We start from the raw sequence: 18,053 nt of genomic DNA, 5'->3' as shown, positions 1-18,053 counted from the left end.
CTTAGAGTGAGACTGGCGTTAAAGAATTTCATATAGTGCAAGTTTCAAGTAACAGCAAGCACTGGAAGCTTCAAAAATCTGTTAACATCTCTGAAGACAAAGGTCTGTGTCTTTATCACCAAAAGGATGGCAAATCTAGCTTCTGCCTGACAAGAACAGTTAAAAGAATCTTACAAGGAGTTGAACTTGGCTTTCAGCATAGTTAATTTTGAATAACTTGATGTGCCTTTCAAACATACTACAGTCCTACATACTACAACAGTGTTTCAAGAGAAATATATTGACAGATAACTTTCATACTTCATTAATTTTAAAAATTGACTTAACATAGAGCTAAATTATTTCTATGATGTAGAGAAATCTATGTCTGAGTTGGCCAATAACTTGCCTCACAAAAATATGTTTAGTGTTCCTTTACTTTTAGTTATTTGTATCAGTGTTAAAATTAACTGATCAACAGACTACTTGATAAGTGCTCTGTCTGATTATTAGAAATATACCAGAATTGCTAGTGCTGTATCCTGCCTTAGCTAATACAAGCTGCTAATTTTTGAAAGGGCTAAGTACCCCAGGCAAAAAAAATTGCTGTTATTGCATCTAAAAAATGTTATCTGTACTTATGTCCTGGCATTTTATGTACTTAAGAATTAGTATAGACATGTAGTCCTCTTGTTTTAATATTGAGGGTGAACCAGTCAGATAAACTCAATCTTTTTTTTTTCTGTTCTTTCCTTCTTTCTCTGTATTTCCTTTCTGTATTATTTCTCTTTCTGCTCTAGAGGTAGAAGGAAGGGGTCAGCAGAAGATGTGCCTTCTTTACTACCATGCAGTCACAGCAAATTAATCTTCTTAACTGTCATGCAGTTGCTCTACTTGATTAGTTATGCTTCTTGAGTATCATCAATGTGTTTGTGAAGTTCAAAGGCTGACTTTTGGCTAATGAGCAGCTTTGTTGAGGGGTAAAAATATCTTGCAACCTTTTTCTTTCAGATACTAAGCTTGCTAGCAGAGAGAGAGCGAAGTTATGCTTTAAAGCAGTAAGATGCAAAAACTCGGAAGGTAGGTTCTCTCCTGAATGTGGTAACTTTTTGAAGAAAATACTGTTTGGATGCTGTATGCTGAAGTTATGACTACTTATTATGCTGAAACAATGCCTTCTCTTTTTATCTCTTAGAAAATTACACATTTGCAGACATTGTCTTTGGAAATGAACAGGTAGGTGAACTGGGGTCACTGTGTATTTTGTCTTGTGCAAGGTATCCTTGTCATGTACAAGTATCCCAGTGAAAGCCTTTTTTAAAATTTAAAAATGAAACAGTGCTTTCATAGTGGGGAAGCTGCGTTTTTTTGCATGTCAAAAACTATTTGTCTTCTAGGCCAGCTCTCTCTTTTTAACAAAGAGAAGGTAAGGTAGCATAGGCTGGTGGATAATCTGGAGTTTTAAGTTCCAAACTCCAGAACTGAACTACTTTGGGAGCATGTTGTGATGCTAACTTTTGCTAACATTTTTCCTTCCTTTCCAACTCTTCAGAGCAGTTGTCTTGAATATTTCCCAGTCCTCTAGTTTTCTAATAGAGATCTGTGGATCTAAAATTCTTGTTCTGATTTTTTCTTAATTATATTTTTACAAAGATAAGTTGAAAATTCTAGTTACAAACCTCTAATGAATGTAGGTACCAGAACTTCAAAACTACTAACATAGGTTGCACTCAGTTCAAGGAGTCTATTTCTTTGATTTTTTTGTTAAAGTTTAAGATTTTACGCTACCATCCTCTTAGTCTTTTTAAGTGTACAGGCATTGTCTGAAGAAGAGTCTTTTAAACAAATTATCTTGGTACAGTGAATGCTTTTCCAAAACCTGAGGAAGCTAGGCTGCTTGCATCAGATCAGAAATCTATATTAACGTAGTGGATTTAGTCAGCTGGATGTCAGATTGCTTATTTTATGCTAGGTGTACATTTTTTCTTACATGTATCCAGCTTTTAAGAGCCAAAGAAAACCTACTTACTGCCATTTCATTTTATAGGCATATAAATTGAAGTTAGGACTGAAAATCTGAGGTAGATGATCCCACTTTGCATTTTTAACATTGAATGAGCTGCATGAACTTCGACTTTCTTGTAAGAAAATGTTCTCTAATGGGGGGGGTTGGGGAGGAGGCCCTCCTTTCTAGACAGTTACTCAAAAAATGTCTCCCTGGGTATGAGTATTCTGCAACAACTAGCAGCTCTGCAACAGCATATTCTGGAAGGACTAACATTTTTGAAAGGGAGGTGTTAGGAAGCTAAAGTTTCTTATTTATCCTGCTGTCTCCAAGTATCATTGCTGTTAGTTGTAAAATCACTGCCTCCTTATCAAGCTTTTGATGTTGGAGAAGCTCAGGACAAATTATTACAAACTTGACAAACAGCACAGTACTTCTGACTGTGCCACTTTTACATGAGGAATGTGCTGTGCAATCTGTTATCTTTGCTATTGCTAGCAAAATGTATGCTCTAACTTTAAGTAGTTCTGGCTAACCTGAGGAAATATTAATAAGCAATAGTGACTTGCATGTGAGTTTGTGAGTTAGACACTTCAGGTCTCTCCACTACACTTGATAGGCTGTCTGGTGGTAGTAATCAAAGCCCTTGTTTCCAAGTTTTGTATTTGTAGTTTTAGGCCAATGAACTATAGCTCTATTTCTCTCTGTTACCTTAGACAGCTCATTAAGTATGGCTGATCTCTAACAGGGTAGGTATGGAAACCAAGACTTGTGGCATCCTGTAGAATTACAAAGGGAAGCAAAGCAAGACAATGGAACTGAAATACTACAGTGATGAGTTCTGTAACAGTAACTTGTCAGCTTGCATCCTGTTCTGAGAGCACTCTTTCTTGCTTTTTTTTTTTCTTGCAGATAATAAGTTCAACCAGTCCTTGTGCAGACTTTTTTTTCCAAAGCTTATCCTCTGAATTTAAAAGAACACATGTGCAATCTCATACTCCTCGTGCATCTCAAAGGGCTGAGAAACAATCATTTGATGAGACAGTCAGATTAATACAAAGATGCAGTGAAGTTGATTTGAACATTGTTGTACTGTGGAAGGTATGTATGGTTGCGGCCTTTGTGGTAATTTAGCCATAAAATATGACTGTTAGAAGATAACTTGATATGGCACCCTGAACTTTCATGCATACTCCTACAACATTTGTGGATGAAATTTTTTTTTTTTTCTGAAAACAGGCAAATGAACTAAAATGGGGTCAAGAAGCAAAGACAATATTAATAGCTGTTACTGTAAAAAAGTATGCTTAAGTGATTTTACATTGCTCTGGATGCACCCAGTTCTTATAAGTTCTCTTCTCAAAAGAGAAAATTCTGCAATCTTAAACCAAGAGATTTGTTAATGCTTGCTTTTGTCATAGAACTGTAAGAACGACCCAGTCTGCTTGGAAGAAGAGGACATCATTTACCAGAATGCAAATATTAGGTAGTGGAGATTGACGGTCTAAACGTCATCAGTTGTCTGTGCTTGCAAAATTAAAAGCATACACATAAAATAAATGCCACGCTACCCTTTAGGTCTTAAACAGTACAAATTTTTCCACTTCACTTAGGTGGAAAGTCAATAATTCCGTATTACAAAGCTTATGATAGTTTCTGGTCTGCTAATGTCTTTGTATTATGTTCTGTAGGCATATGTTGTAGAAGACAACAAGCAGCTTATTTTGGAGGGACAACATCATGTTGCCCTTAATACAGTTGGGAAGGAGGCTTTTTCATTTCCCCAGAAGCAGGTAATGTAGTGTGAAGTTTCCTTTACAATTGCTTCTTTCACAAAGTAGACTTCATGTGTTTTCTTGTAGATAAGAGGAATCCCTTTGAGTGCTTTTGTAGAATCATAGAATGGTTAGAGTTGGAAGGGACTTTCAAAGATCATCTAGTCCAACCCTCCTGCAAGGAGCAGGGACATCTTTGACTAGAGCAGGTTGCTCAGAGCCTCATCCAACCTGGCCTAATCTAATATCAGATGTGTGTTATTGCTAAATAATTCAGACTTACTTAAATCAACTTTGATTAGTCATCTATATTGAAATACTTAGGCTCAGTTTTAAAGATGAGAAAAGCAATATACAAGTAAGTATACTGCTATACAGTTGTTGGAGTAAACTGTTCTGTGGTATTTTGGTGTAGAATTAAGAGCTTATTAATGATACTAAATCACAGTTAATGATCATTTCATAACAAAGTTAATAGTAAAATGATGGAGTTATTTTTGAGCATTACAAAATCAATTTTATAAGGTCTACTACTATGCACAACTTTTAAGTTAAGACCTTTAGTGTAAAATGTTCAAAGAGCAGAAAAGCTGGAGCAGTTAAAGACATTGAAAGCTCCATTGGAATTGATCAATTAGTAGTATGTTACTTCACTTTGAAGTTTTTGTAGCCTGTTGATTGTTCAAAGAAAACAGCATCTGCAAGAAACTGGTGGATATCTCCTGGTACGTGAATTGGTAACAACTATGGAAGCTATAGATAAGTTTGTGTAAAAACATCTATGCTAGATGCAATTTATGTGTTTGAAGAAGACTAATGTGCAAAATAAAAAATAAGAAACAAGTCTCACACTCTGTTCAGTCTTCTGCTGAGCAGTACATTGCTTTCGTGCCATTCTCATGTTTTTACCAGTGTTGCATCATATATAGCTTTTAGTGAGCTCTCACTCAAAAGTTGCAGCAAGTAGTACTAGACAATAATTTTGTCAAGAAAACAATATAGGACAAACACATTGTAGCATGATATTTGCAGAAAGGCATAAGTCGTGAATTACTCTGAAGCTATGCACATGGCTTTGGTTTATAAGCCTGTAAGTATTTCTACATCATTAAGATGATTTTTCCATTTAGTTCTTTGTGCTATGAAATAGATCGGAATACATTGAAAGGGGGATATAGTTTGAGTTGAAGTGGCTGGAAAACTTAAGCTCTAATGTATGAAGACTATTTTTTCACTTAACACCTCCCCACCCCAAAAAAGCCTTTGCACATGTGGGCTCAAGCTGTGCTGAGCAATACTAGGCTGTATTAGTAATGACAGCTGCCCACTCTGGTATTATTTTTCTTGTCTTAAGGTGTATGTAAAACAGTAAATCACACTGTAGACATCTAAAGTTGGGAGAGAAAACACTGTGGACTTCTGATCTCGTTGAGATCTGGTTCTAGCAAATGGGTGGAGAGAGAAGTAGGAGTGAATCACATCTGCATCCTAAAATAAACAAATTACTGAACATGCTAATGATAGAAACCTGCATTTCTTGCTGAGTGCACTGGAACCCTAGTTGTCTACATCAAATTCAGTTTAAAACTAAAACTATTTCTGCCACCAGGAACAATGAGGATCCAGGTGTGCCATCATTGTTTTGAGGAATACATGCTACTGTATTAGCATTCTCTGTTTATAATCTGTTTCTCATGTATTATTATTTATTATTATTATTACAACTACATTTGAGTAGATGCTACATTGATTATTATATTCACTTTCTTCAGTATAAGGCACTTTATACTTTGAGGAGAATAGATAAGATGTTATACCTCACCTCTGAGATGGGAGGTGAGTTATAACAAATTAAGTCAATTGAGATTTTGCAGCAGTTTACTTTGTTCACTCCACATTTGAGAATTAAAAGAATCCCCAAAATAGAATTAATGAGGGTGGGTAGAGAAAATAGTCTTTGAATTATCTTGCTCTTGCATTAACTGAAGTTATACAAGCAGTGAGAAGCTGGAGGGGAGAAAATGCCGAACCCAAACACTACTTCTAACTTAACGCTTTGAGTGTGTAGTTTTGAGACTTGTAATGTAACATTCAAATAGTTTGTCCTGTAAATCCATATTTATTCTCTAAGTCATAAACAGGGTTGGAAACTCCAGACTGTTCCCCATGTCTTGTGCTGACAGTATACAAGTTAGTTGTTTTCTGTGGTCTAGACAGCAGAGGGAGATGGAGATGTGTGCTTTTTACCAATGCATGTTCATTACCAGTCTTTAAATTATAAAGGGCTGCTCAGATCTGAAAAAATAGGTTTATTCGCAGATTGTGAACAGTGTCACCTAGGATGCAAGAGTCCACTCCCTACATTTCTTGCTGTGTTGTACTTGTTGCTGTTCTTCAGCGATGTTGGTCTTTACTTGAACTGCTTCATGCTGTTGCAACCAGCAAAGGAATTCTTGTCTGTCTGGCAATATAGCCACACCCAACCAAGAACGGCCTCACAATAGACTTGGAGAAAACACAAACAAGATTTCTTTCTGCACCTCCTTTATTTGTTTTTTTTTTTTTTTTTTTTTAGCCTTCTGAGAAATGACCCAAATCTTAGATGAATTAATCAAATAACTATGCCTAACAAAACAAGGTAGCTTGCTTTAAATTTTTATTAAATTCTGTGCACTGGTTGGCTTCTACTGCTTTGTCAATTATGGTATATCTCAGGCTAATGCCTGGCCAGATTTTTAGGATTTAGTTTGGATTTATAGAAGCTTCTAGAACTGTTCAGGGAAACAAAGCTGCAGTAGAAGAGCAGGAGATCTGTATTCATTGGTGCTGTTATGTTTCTCAAGTTCTTCCAGCAGTTGCTGGTAGACTGGTAGTTGGGTGTACTGATATAAAGTCATCTTTGTCATAGGTCTAAGCTAAGATGTTAGACTGCTGACTGAGATGCAAGGACAGGTGGTTACTTCTGCTTGGTTCATTGTGGAACATGTAATGCATACAGCAGGGGTGTGGAACAGACAGCAGGATGTGATTATTCCTGTATTGCAGTAGGATACCTGCCGTAATATTTGATAAAATCAAGATAAAGTGATTTCTGTAAAACACAAGACAGTGGAGTTTGGGGGAGGCTTAAAATCTTCTTCTGGCTAAGATTTCAGTATGTACCCACACACATAAAAAGAAAGAAAATAACGCTAAAATTCTGTACAATTTACTTGGATGCTCAAATGCATGCGCTTACTTTTCTTCTTTGAAGTTACTAATCAAAATAAAATGAGTGCTAAACTTTTTTTTTGTTGTTGTTCTAACCAGACAATTATAACTGACTTTGAAGCTTACTGGTTTTCTGTCATTGGATACAATTTTTTAAAATTTACACTATAGGGTTTTTTTTTATTTAACTGCATAGCACTGTGTTTGAGCATAGGTTACTGGACACAGTAAACTTACCAGGTGAAGTGATAAACTCCTTAGATGTTTGTATTCCAAAAGTTTGGAATCACAACACAAGCTGAAGGAACACTTAAACAATATTAACTTTGTTAAGGCGTTTCTTTGTTTCATATAGAGAGGTCTCTGAATAACATGAAAAACATTTATCTTCCTATCCTTTCTCTCACTTGTATTTTTGAAAAAAAATGGGCTTCTGCTAAAAGTAGGGAAAAAATGATAAATATATTTACTTCCTTGAATCAGAAAACAAAAAGGAGCCACAAAGTGATATGTTATAGTCACTAGTAACAGTATGTGAAGGATAAATTGCATAAGGTGTTTTTAAAGTGAATAGGTTTGAACAGATGTGTTAGTAGTAGCTGTTAGAGTCCAAATAGTAAAAGCGTCACTAATAAAAATTAGCTGGGTATTTGTATCTAATGGATGTTCTTTTTTTTGACAATGATACTGGTGTGGGTTCTGTTTCTCTTCTGAAACTTGCTTTCAGGAATCAGGTTGTTTAAACTGAAGGTCAACTTATGATTACATCCAAAATACAGCTTTTAAGTCTCTTGTTCTTTACCTTTCTACCTTAACTTAGGACAAAAACTTCTAATACTTTAAACATCCATTCACAGTCAGAACTGTTGATCTATATTAGTTCTTATTGTTGTCTTTCATATTTTTCTAATCTAGTGAATTCAATCCAAAGGAAAAGCACAGTGTAATATGGTGGGATGGAAGTAATAATATGGGGCTGGGGCATTTGCCACACTTTTCATTGGCAAAGACTTCACACTGGTGAAAGGTGAGAATTAGTCTGGAGAGGCTTCTGACTTGGGCTTGCTGGCGTGTTGGGAATAGTGTGTCAATACTTTTGAAACACATTAGCGTGTGGGTGTAAACTTAGTTTTGACCGAAGTCTAGATGAGATAAAGTGTATATGAGTGTGTTTTAGATCAGACATACTTTTTTTCTAAGATACTGTCCCCATGTACAGCCCTCTGTCTTCATTGTGAAGTGATATTGTAATGCAGAAAGTGGCAGAATTAATCCAGGTGTGCTCCAGGACTGCACATGATGTGCTTCTGTGCTGCTTATTCAGTTCTCTGGATTAGACCAGTGCTAGCCCAAAGTCAAGCCCATAAAATGCATATAGCATGGATGCAGGCTTTTTGGCAGTGTTGCACTTCAGAGATTACAATTTTTGGTAATACTGCTTATTAATGTAGATGCAACTTAGTGAGGTGGCAAGAGTTTGGCTGGAAGTAGGAATTTTTGAAAGGTAGGAGAGGGCAGGGTTTAAATAACTTTGTTTTTCTTAACGGCAAATTGCTGGAAGTGACATCTTGTACTAGTTCAGAATTTTTTTTTTTACAGAATACATGGGGAGGGATACTTGAATCAAACCCAGATTGTTGGTATGGATTTAGGACTTTCTTTAAACTAGCTTGGTGGGGTGAAAGCAAAATTCTTAAGGGTCAGCATCAAGAGCTGAAGTGCACATTTTTCACTCTGTTGTGTGAATTAATATACTAGTTACTGTACCGGTTTGGGAGGACTGACTTACATTATTATAATGAATTAAATATTACAAATAACTGAAAAATTATACCTGCTGCTTTACCCACTGATGGACTGCAGAACTGATGACGATATTTGTGCTTTCAAATGCATTATCACTGGTATCTTAGTAAAATAATCTTCCTGGAGTTGTAATTTATATAGTTAGGATCTAGAATGAATATAGATGAGTTGCATGGTGAAGAAAGCCATCTTAAAACTGAGGCTTTATAATGGCAGTTCTCTGGTCTAAAATGGGAAAGAGAGAAAGACACAAAATTTAGAGTGAGACAAAAAAGAGAACCTTAATTCTGGTGCTTTCATATATTGTGCTTTTACTTACGCTTAGTATTGTTCAAGAGTTTCCTGTTTAGATTTTGTTCTGTGCTGTGCATATTGGTCCTTCATACTTGACTAAGCATCTTAATAATCCTTTTGGCTATGTGTAACTTGTGATTTATGTGGCATATGTGCTGAATTTCCATACAACTTGGAAATCAAATTGTGGTCTTTAATTTTTTTCTAGTATATTTGAAAGCACATTGACCCAGTCATTGAGAAGATTGATATTGAAATTGAAAACTTGAGTTGTCTAATATTATGTAGAAGAATCCTTTAAAATGACTGTGTGTTAAGATAGCATCTCTTCCTTCCATCTAATGGAAACGAAGAACTTTTCAATTTGAAAGTGCATTCTAAAAGATTAAAGAATGTATTATGGACAGACCTGTCAGATAATGTAAAAGATGCTTTGAATGGTGTAAATTTTGACTTTTCCAAATTTAAGCTTAGTACAGGTGCAGGAGATAGTTAAAACCAGTGTGAATGACTACTGTGCAATTTCAGAAGTGTTAAGTTGGGATAATATACAACTTTGTTTCAAAGTAGCGAAACATCAGACTCTAAAGGTACAGGCTTTTTTGTAATTGCTGAATAAGTGAAGGTGTGGAGATTATTATACTTGGAACAATAAGCTTGTGTTTTAAGCAATTTGTTTGAAGCTGGCCTTTGTAGACGGCTTCAGGCAACAGAAAACTTTCTAAAAGTAGAAACAACATTTCTAGCACCAATTGCACAGTTTGTAGCTCTTGGAAGGTCTCTGTGGGAGCAGTGTGATTCTGGTGCTACTGCCTATGGTGTTTCTGGTCAAAAACCAAAAAGCTTAAAAATACAGCTGTAAAATTTAAAGCAATAACAAAAAGCACACCCTGCTCCCCCCCCACCCCATACAGTTCTTCCAAATGCTTTTCTTGTGATGAAGGCTCTTGTGGTCAAACTTAATCTGCACCTCTACCAGTATGTATGGATGAGACTTTCAAATTATACCTTAGCCATTCTTTAAAGGAAGCATCCTAACTATTGTTGTGGCCTTCTTGTATGCAATATATGGTGCTTGCTGTCTACTGGAGCCCATGGCACCTCTGAAGCTTTTCAAGTAACCATTGTAGGTCAACAAGCAGCATTGTGTCAGAACTTTCATTTTTGCCTTTAAAAGGGCAATACTGCATTTGGACTGGTATTCGAGGCGTTCAGCAACAAAATACTACCTGTTTAGTTCTCAGTTTTGTTTGAATAACCAAAAGCCTTGAGGCTGTTACCTGCTTAGCTGATATTCTTGAAGGGAGGATACAGGTGCCCAAGTAGGTACGGGCATCTTTTTTGTAGACTTGATCCAATTTCCCAAGCTCCAGAGTAGGGCAGGAGTTTAATGCGTCCTTAAACTTAGCAGTTCTTATTAGCTGTCTCTAGGTGGCTCCCTGGTGTGTAGGTACATCATCTTCTTTACTGTTTGGAAGCACTTAATTCTCTACTGAACCATTAGGTAAGAGAATAATATACTAAATGTCATGTCCTAGCCTTGTTCTAGGTACACAATTACAAAAAACCCTAGACTTTGAGCAGCTGAACTTGGGGACACAAACATCTTTTCTCAATCTGACACCCAGAGGGTGGCTGGAATTAAGATTTAACTCTGTGATGGTAAATGGTTAAATGTACTACTATCCAGTCCTTTAACAGAGGTATAATATCAGAACTAAAGGTTTGAAATATTAATGACACTCTGCACTTTCACCAGTCAATGTTCCTGCTGCATTTCATGATGTTCTTATCTATTTGTAGAGATAAACCTTCATATTTGTCTTTTGTAGGGTTTTAAAAAAATACTCGGGAATTCTGATTGGGAGGACTTGGAACAGGTAATTGACTCTAGGGTGAGCTACAGTGTGTAGGATATGGATATGTGGTTGAAGAGGGCATTGAATAATTGGGTGGATTGTAATTTGAGGGGAAAGATCAATTTAAATGAAAATCTATAATCTCATCTCTGCAGGCCAGTGTTTTTCATGCTGTCAGTTTTCATCAAGTTAAATACCCATAGGTTAGGGTGGAAATACCAAATTAATTCAAGGCTTAAAATATACTTCATTGTTACTGTGAAATATCTTTTTTTTTCTTCTCAAATCACTTCTAAAGAAAACTACTCTTCCTTTCAAGAGGAAAGAATTGCAGGCCTGATAAAACTTTTCATATCTTCCTGGTCTTACCAGCACAGGCAAACAGTGACTGAGATATTCGTACAGATTGCAGAAAGCCCAGTGCATCTGTTATTTTGAGTCAGTTTTTGCTGCCTGTAGTATTTCTTTTCAACTTAGAAGGTACAATCCATCACTCTTAAATGAAAAGCATTGCTTTGTTACACTGTACTGACTTATTGGTGGCTTTTAAAAATCTTCTTTCACATGCTTTCAGTAGTCATTCATACTTAGTGCTGCAAATTCTTTTTTCTTCTGAAGGTGGACTTTTTGCAGAATATATTCATAAGGGAATACTAAAATGCAGCCCCTTCCTGAACAAATCTTGCTTGTGAAACAGATTAGATGATATTGGACAGAGTTACAGTAGTGCTGTAATGCTGGACCAAATGCAGCTTGATTGCCTCTTTTGGTATATCACCGTCTTTCTGTATCATCTAATTTCTGCTTCAGAGATTGATTCTGCCCACAGGGTTAGGATGAATCCCAAGTAGTGTGTCAGTGCTTGACTTGGGCTTTCAGCTGGGGACAAAGGTAACTCATATCTGCAAGAGCTTGCTGTACAATTTTTAAGATATTCTCCACTATTAAATCCTTCTGTCATTGTTAGCATGTTCCTATAAGCTTCTATCTTCTTTACTTTGGATCTGTTTTGGGGACCTTGGCTATAGACTTTCCTGTTGTGAACTTCCCAGGGCAGGTGATGGATTGATGGATTTATTTTTTTTTTTTTAAGATACAGCTGCTGAATAGGGAACTGTGTAAATGCTGTCCCTTTTTTCTTAGAAATAAAAATAAACACTAACAAACCATTGCAATAATAGCATGCTTTTGTGAAACTTGCACAGACAGTGTTTTCACAAGAAAACGTGAAATCTGTCTCAAAAGAAGGTAACGGATAAATCGTATCCATTCCTCATCAAGCACACTTAAATTCAAAACACGTTGGAAAAAACTGTAAGCTTCATGATACTGTAGACTTATTTCCCTGGAGTTATAGTTCACAGTGGAAAATTATAGCTTCTGTGACTGGATTTCTTGTGTTGTGTTGCACAGTACCTTATGCCAATATTTTAAATGTCATTCTGAATTTGTGTTTCAGGAATTACCAGAAATGGTTCTCTTAAAGTTTTTTCGACCAGAAAGCACACCAGTACCTGTAAGACCAACACCAGAGCAGCTTTCTAATCTTATTAAGACAAGTCTTCATTATCCAGAGTCTTTCAATCATTCTTTTCATCAAAAAAGGTTAGTGCAACATTTTCTTTGGGAAACTTCTGAGATACTGTTAATTTGACATAAATCCTGTTGAAACACGCTATGTGGGTTATGATACAAAAGAGAAGTTTGGTATGCAAAGGTGAAATATTGCTCAGTTCTTAATCTCACTGCTTCAGAATTTTGTAGGTAGAATAAAAGTTTCATGTAGAGAAACAAGCTGTAATATTACAGTTCAGTTTTAATGTTAACTAGTAATGTTATCTATCAAACTTCCTGAAAGAAAAAGAAAATACTCTGCTGCCTTTGTGTTTATTTTTGGTGTCAGAGTAAACAGTGTGACTACTTTGAGAAGCTAGACAGAAAGAGGTGAAAGAACTACTATGTCTACAGCATCTGAGTTGCGAAAATTTAACTGTACGTGGTTCTGATTTATGTCAGAAAGAAAGGTGGTAACAGTTTAGATCACTGGGGCTTGTCTCCTGGAAGAATATCAGAAGTAACCTCTGTCAAAAAGCAGACTGCTAGAGTGAATTAGTTGGAGCCTGTAAAATCCATGAGTCTTTCAAAATTAAAATTATATTAACAAAGCCATCCGGATTAACTTCCAGATATGAAATGAATTGTACTTGGAACATACAGATATCTATTTAGATTTGAGTTGTTTCATCTGAGAACTCTACTGTTGTACTTCTTTTCCTAAAAATTTAAGTTAATTTAAGTAAGTTGTTAAAAGAAAGGGTTTTCTTTCTTTATAAAATCTAACATTAAAACATTTTTATTAGGTGTCATATTTTATTGACAGTTACAAAGCATGCATTGTTCTAGTAACAAGTTCATATCTTAGTTGTTATAGTTGCTAATTGTTCTTTTCTTGTTAATCAGGTTTAGGATATCTAAACTGTTAAGCAGTGGCAAGGAGTTCCAGTGACGCAAATCGCTTGCTGCATACATAGAGCTGTTTCTGCTGCAGCAGTTTGTGTACCTGTTTGTGAATATCTTGGGGTCTTTCTTGCTCCAGCATTATTTATAGAAGCAGTCATACTAATAGTGAACAAGCAGAATATCAACTAACTGTATTAATTTTATTCAGGGTAAAGGCTTAAATTAACACCAAATAGTATGTGCTGTCTGTTCTGTTTGGGCACTGTTCTGGCTAAAAGTTTAGGCCAAATGCCAGCAATTCACAGGAGGTAGTAAAAAGAAAAGTTTCTAGACAAAAAGTGCTAAACAGTGGTTTGGGGGTAGCATACTGGACCATGTTATCCCATTCTGAAATGGCTCTTGTCATAACAGTAGACTTCCTGTAAACAAAGGTATTATTTATGCTTTTGCTAGCCTTTCTCAGCTGGACAAAGGGAAGTGGTAACTCGGCCTGGCTCAACTGAGCCAATGCTGTTTGCCTCAATAGCTTTTATTATGAGTAACTCTAGTCAATGTAAGTGATTATACTGCTGTATACACTGTCTGACTGTTGCATAATAGACAACTACATCTTCATTTTATATTACTTGAAGTTTTTGTTAACTATTTAGGGATATAATTAAGACTATCCAGAGTAAGACATTTTCCCTTTACTATGGAACGATTTCTCTTCGCAGCCTCTGTCTGGTACCTGTCACTCTCCTACTTTCCAATTGTTCCCAGGCTGTTGTAGATGTGATGATTGATTTGCGGCATAAAACAACAAGGTAATATGCTAATGTAAATAAAACAATATTTTGAGAGAATGCTTCCAGGTTTTGGGTAGTCTTTTAATGTTTTAACTATATTGAATATCTAGAATAGGGTTTTCTCAACAGTGGCTTCGTTGAAAAATCTGAAGGTGATTAAAGCCTTCATACAGTCAAATAGGAATCTTCAGTCAGTGCTCAATTTTACTTTGCTTCTGACTATTGCTAAGACAGGGCCTGGAATTGTGGCTCTTGAATAGTTAAACTCTGTGTATATTTTCTAGGAAAGTAGAAATGCTTTTGAAGTAGGGAACTACTTTATTAAAGATATGTTGGTGCATTTTAATTTTTAAAATATTGAGTAACTTTAGAATACAACTTCAGAAGTTTAAACAAGTATTTCCTCCTGCAATTTGACTTAGTATAAAATGTCGTAGAACCGTAGGTATTTTTAAGATTTCCCCTAGGTTTATCAACTGATTCTTATGACTGGCTTTTTGCATAGAACTGTAGTATTATGTGTGAAAATATTAGCACTATTGTGAATTGCTTCTAAAAGTTTTACTAAGGTTTTCTGTGGGAAAGAGAGTTCAGTACCATGATATACCACTGTTAATTCTTCTACTTTTGTTAAAACAGGGCAATTTAACTCATGTGTAATTCAGGTGACGTTCCCCTCTCTCCCACCTTCCACCCTGGTAGACATTAATGCTTCTCAGTCTGCTTACCACAAAATAGACTGTGGGATTCTTGACTGAATATTCTTGGTGGGGGTGAGGGAAGCAGATTGGAATACAGAGGTAGGCTTACTCATGAAGGAACACTGGCTTCTTACCAGCGGTCTGTCCAAGCAAGAAAGACATTAAATGCCCAGGGTCTAATACACAGCTTCAGAAACAGAGGGCAGAAGACTTAAGTCTGTCTGATTTATCTGTTAAAATTAGGAAGCTATTCACTGGTCTTGTGTTTTTTCAGAAGATGTTCATGTTTCATAACAGCATTGTAAGACATGTCTTTGGAAGGATAGTGTAGTCACTTCTTAAAAACAAACAAAAACACAACGCCTCCCCCTGCTGCCCCAACTTTTTAATGCAATGTCTCTAAAGCAGTGTATATCCATGTTGACTATTTCGATGTGATATGCACTCTGATGTATGTAGGAATTCCTAAAATTGTGACAATTTGGATCTTGTTAGTATGTCTACTGTTAGTGTTATGTGCCGGTTCTGTACAAAGCTAGGAATACACTGGAATTCATCATTATACGTACATGTATAACTAATGTTTTGTATATAGTGTACAGTATATTAAGAATCAAGGAAATGCTTTAAAGATCTGTACTGATTCATCTAAGCCAAGGGAAGAGCTGCTATAAAGGGTGTGTTAAGTGGGAGTCGAAGAACATCAAGTATTAAGGACTCGGAGTTAAATTGAGCTGATGGGTGGACACAGGGATCCATAAAGATACCCAAGAGTACCTTAGGTACTTGATCTCGGAGTGTGTATATGTTTGAGGATGGGTGTGTATGTGGATGTAGTAGGAAAGAGGATATACAGACATGACCTTTTTTTGAAGCTGCATTTAGTATCTTTATAAAACGTTAAGTGCAGTTCTGTCTATACCTGTGATTGCAACTGTTATCCTGTTAAAGTCTAGCTTTGTCTTGCTAGAGAAGGCTTAATCTGTTAAAGATAAAGGAGAGTGGCAGGGGGTGTATGTGTGAAACAAACAAAGCATGACGCATTTGGGGAAGGCAGTAACGTAAGGGAAATTATTGTAGGCAAGCAGTCAAAAAGACTCGGCAAATTCCAAGACATCAAAGACAAATGGCAGTGGGCACTTTCGCATCGAAAGACTGCCAGAGTAGTAACTTAAGTTGCCAGTTCCTAACTTTTGAAAAAAAATTTCCAGAAAGCATAAACAAGCATATCTTTGTAAGGGGCCAGTGACAGACACACAGTGCATTCTGAAATCTTGGGAAAACTTGAGGTTGGAGGGAATCATGTAAACTGGTAATATATGCTTCAAATGCAGAGAAATAATGTTACCTTCTTTTCCAGCCCGGAAGCACTAGAAATCCATGGATCTTTTACATGGCTTGGGCAAACACAGTACAAGCTTCAACTGAAAAGCCAGGAGGTCTATAGCTTGCAGCTGAAAGCTTGCTTCGTTCATACAGGAGTCTATAATCTTGGAACCCCCAGAGTATTTGCCAAGCTAGCGGACCAAGTTACTTTGTTTGAAACAAGTCAGCAGAACTCCATGCCTGCACTGATTATTATCAATAATATCTGACCACTTCCTGAAAAAAAATCACATTAAAAGACAAAATAAATGGGATTCTTTTCTTATATTGCTGGTTGACATTTTGCTGCAGTTTTTGGAAATAGCACCTCAAACATCTAATTTGTTACTAAAGATTGTGTAGGAAAGAAAATAGCAAAATATTCAGACAACTTGTCGATTTGTTTCCCAATGCAAAGCACGTTGGACTGAAAATACATTTATCCTTTTATAATGTATTTCTTCTCTGGTAATTAAGATTCATAACACACAATACTCTCTAACTCCAGATCTGAACATATTTATATGTCCTATGCCCTTTCAAAAATGCAGCTTGACTGCTGTTACAACTTCCAGCATGGTGTGTTTAATATTTGTGGCTGTATTAGGATATGGTTCAGGAAGAAACAGTCATTGGCTTTTTCCTTTCCAAAGCCGTTAGTCATGATAAATCCCAACCTTACTGTGAAGTTCAGTAAGATCTCTCAAACCTATTTCTGTTTCTCAGTTCTTTAGTTTAAAACTTTGTCTTGACTTTTCATGTTTATGGAAACTGGTGACCTTTCAAGGTTTGCATACAAGTCCCCCCTAAGGTGTTTAATTTCTTCAACCAATTTGAGTATTTTCTCATTCATCTCAACACAGAATGCACTATTTCACAACCATGAGATTGTCATTTAAATTGTCACTTACTTTATTATGTAACTATAACTATTGATCTGTTTTAAAAAAATCTACTCAAGATTTTCAAGAAATGTATTATATTTATAACAAATGTACTGTAAATAGAATAAAACATACACCATATCCACTGTATAGACTTGTGGTCTCTTTTTCTTTCCTTTTGATACAACTCTAGCAATCTAGAGGTGCTGATACTGTACATATATATTCTGTATTGTCCTCATTTTGGCACTCTTTACTCAGGTGAGGTTCCTGTCCTGTTGCAATACGTAGTGTTGACGTACACTAGAACTTGCAATGGCTGCTGTGTTTGCCTTTTGAGTTCTTGCCCAGTATTCCCAGGTACCATACAGAATTCAGCTGTCTGGGAAGTCTTAATTACTTGCTCTGTGCTGGGCATTTTTAATTTGAGTAACAGCTGCTGAATGTAGGGAAGGCTATGTGAAGCAATCAAGTGCAGCAAAACCAGTTAGGAGTTAACAGTTTGTGATAGATTGGCTGAGTAGAAGCAAAATTGAGCACCTAAAGAAACCCAAGACTTCTGACAGTCTACTTGGTCTTGTGGCTGAAGGAAACTTCTACGTCGGACAGCACTGGCTTATGAAACAGTACATCTGCCTGCAGATGCGTTTTCTTCTTTTTAGGTAAGGTTTCCGATTTTACTCATATTCAGTACTACTATATGACTGTCTCCAAGACTTAAGACTTCCTGAAAAGTCTTAGAACCCATTCACAGCATGTGACGTTTCATAGTTGTGCTTAATACAACCGTGTATCATGTTGATAAGTCAATAGAATAATTTGTATTATTATTGATTATTATCTAACAGTGAATACGTTGCTTCAGGGGTTGAGTAGTTCTCTTCTGCTTTTGAATATACTGGAAGACTAATCTTTCTAAGTGGTTCT

The 18,053-nt window shown here is 36.3% G+C and overlaps 1 protein-coding gene across 4 annotated transcripts in view; it reads left to right on the top strand.

Annotated features, from left to right (window-relative positions):
- Positions 1 to 17,276, top strand: part of TRAPPC8 (trafficking protein particle complex subunit 8) — a 57,050-nt gene extending 39,774 nt beyond the window's left edge. For 2 of the 4 annotated variants that reach the window (XM_086740765.1, XM_086740762.1), the window contains 9 exons: positions 6 to 102; positions 991 to 1,059; positions 1,175 to 1,215; positions 2,897 to 3,085; positions 3,676 to 3,777; positions 10,902 to 10,949; positions 12,388 to 12,533; positions 14,105 to 14,194; positions 16,238 to 17,276. In XM_086740765.1, coding sequence (XP_086596891.1) covers positions 6 to 102; positions 991 to 1,059; positions 1,175 to 1,215; positions 2,897 to 3,085; positions 3,676 to 3,777; positions 10,902 to 10,949; positions 12,388 to 12,533; positions 14,105 to 14,194; positions 16,238 to 16,472 — 1,017 coding nt within the window. In that variant the 3' untranslated portion in view covers positions 16,473 to 17,276. The remainder of the gene's footprint in view (positions 1 to 5; positions 103 to 990; positions 1,060 to 1,174; positions 1,216 to 2,896; positions 3,086 to 3,675; positions 3,778 to 10,901; positions 10,950 to 12,387; positions 12,534 to 14,104; positions 14,195 to 16,237) is intronic. The other 2 variants (XM_086740766.1, XM_086740764.1) reach the window with 1 other exon arrangement.
- Positions 17,277 to 18,053: the final 777 nt, after the last annotated feature.

The sequence above is a fragment of the Chlamydotis macqueenii genome, chromosome 2 (assembly GCF_036417535.1).
Source record: "Chlamydotis macqueenii isolate bChlMac1 chromosome 2, bChlMac1.mat, whole genome shotgun sequence".
NCBI classification, from domain to species: domain Eukaryota; kingdom Metazoa; phylum Chordata; class Aves; order Otidiformes; family Otididae; genus Chlamydotis; species Chlamydotis macqueenii.
This window is presented reverse-complemented; position numbering and strand designations above follow the sequence as displayed.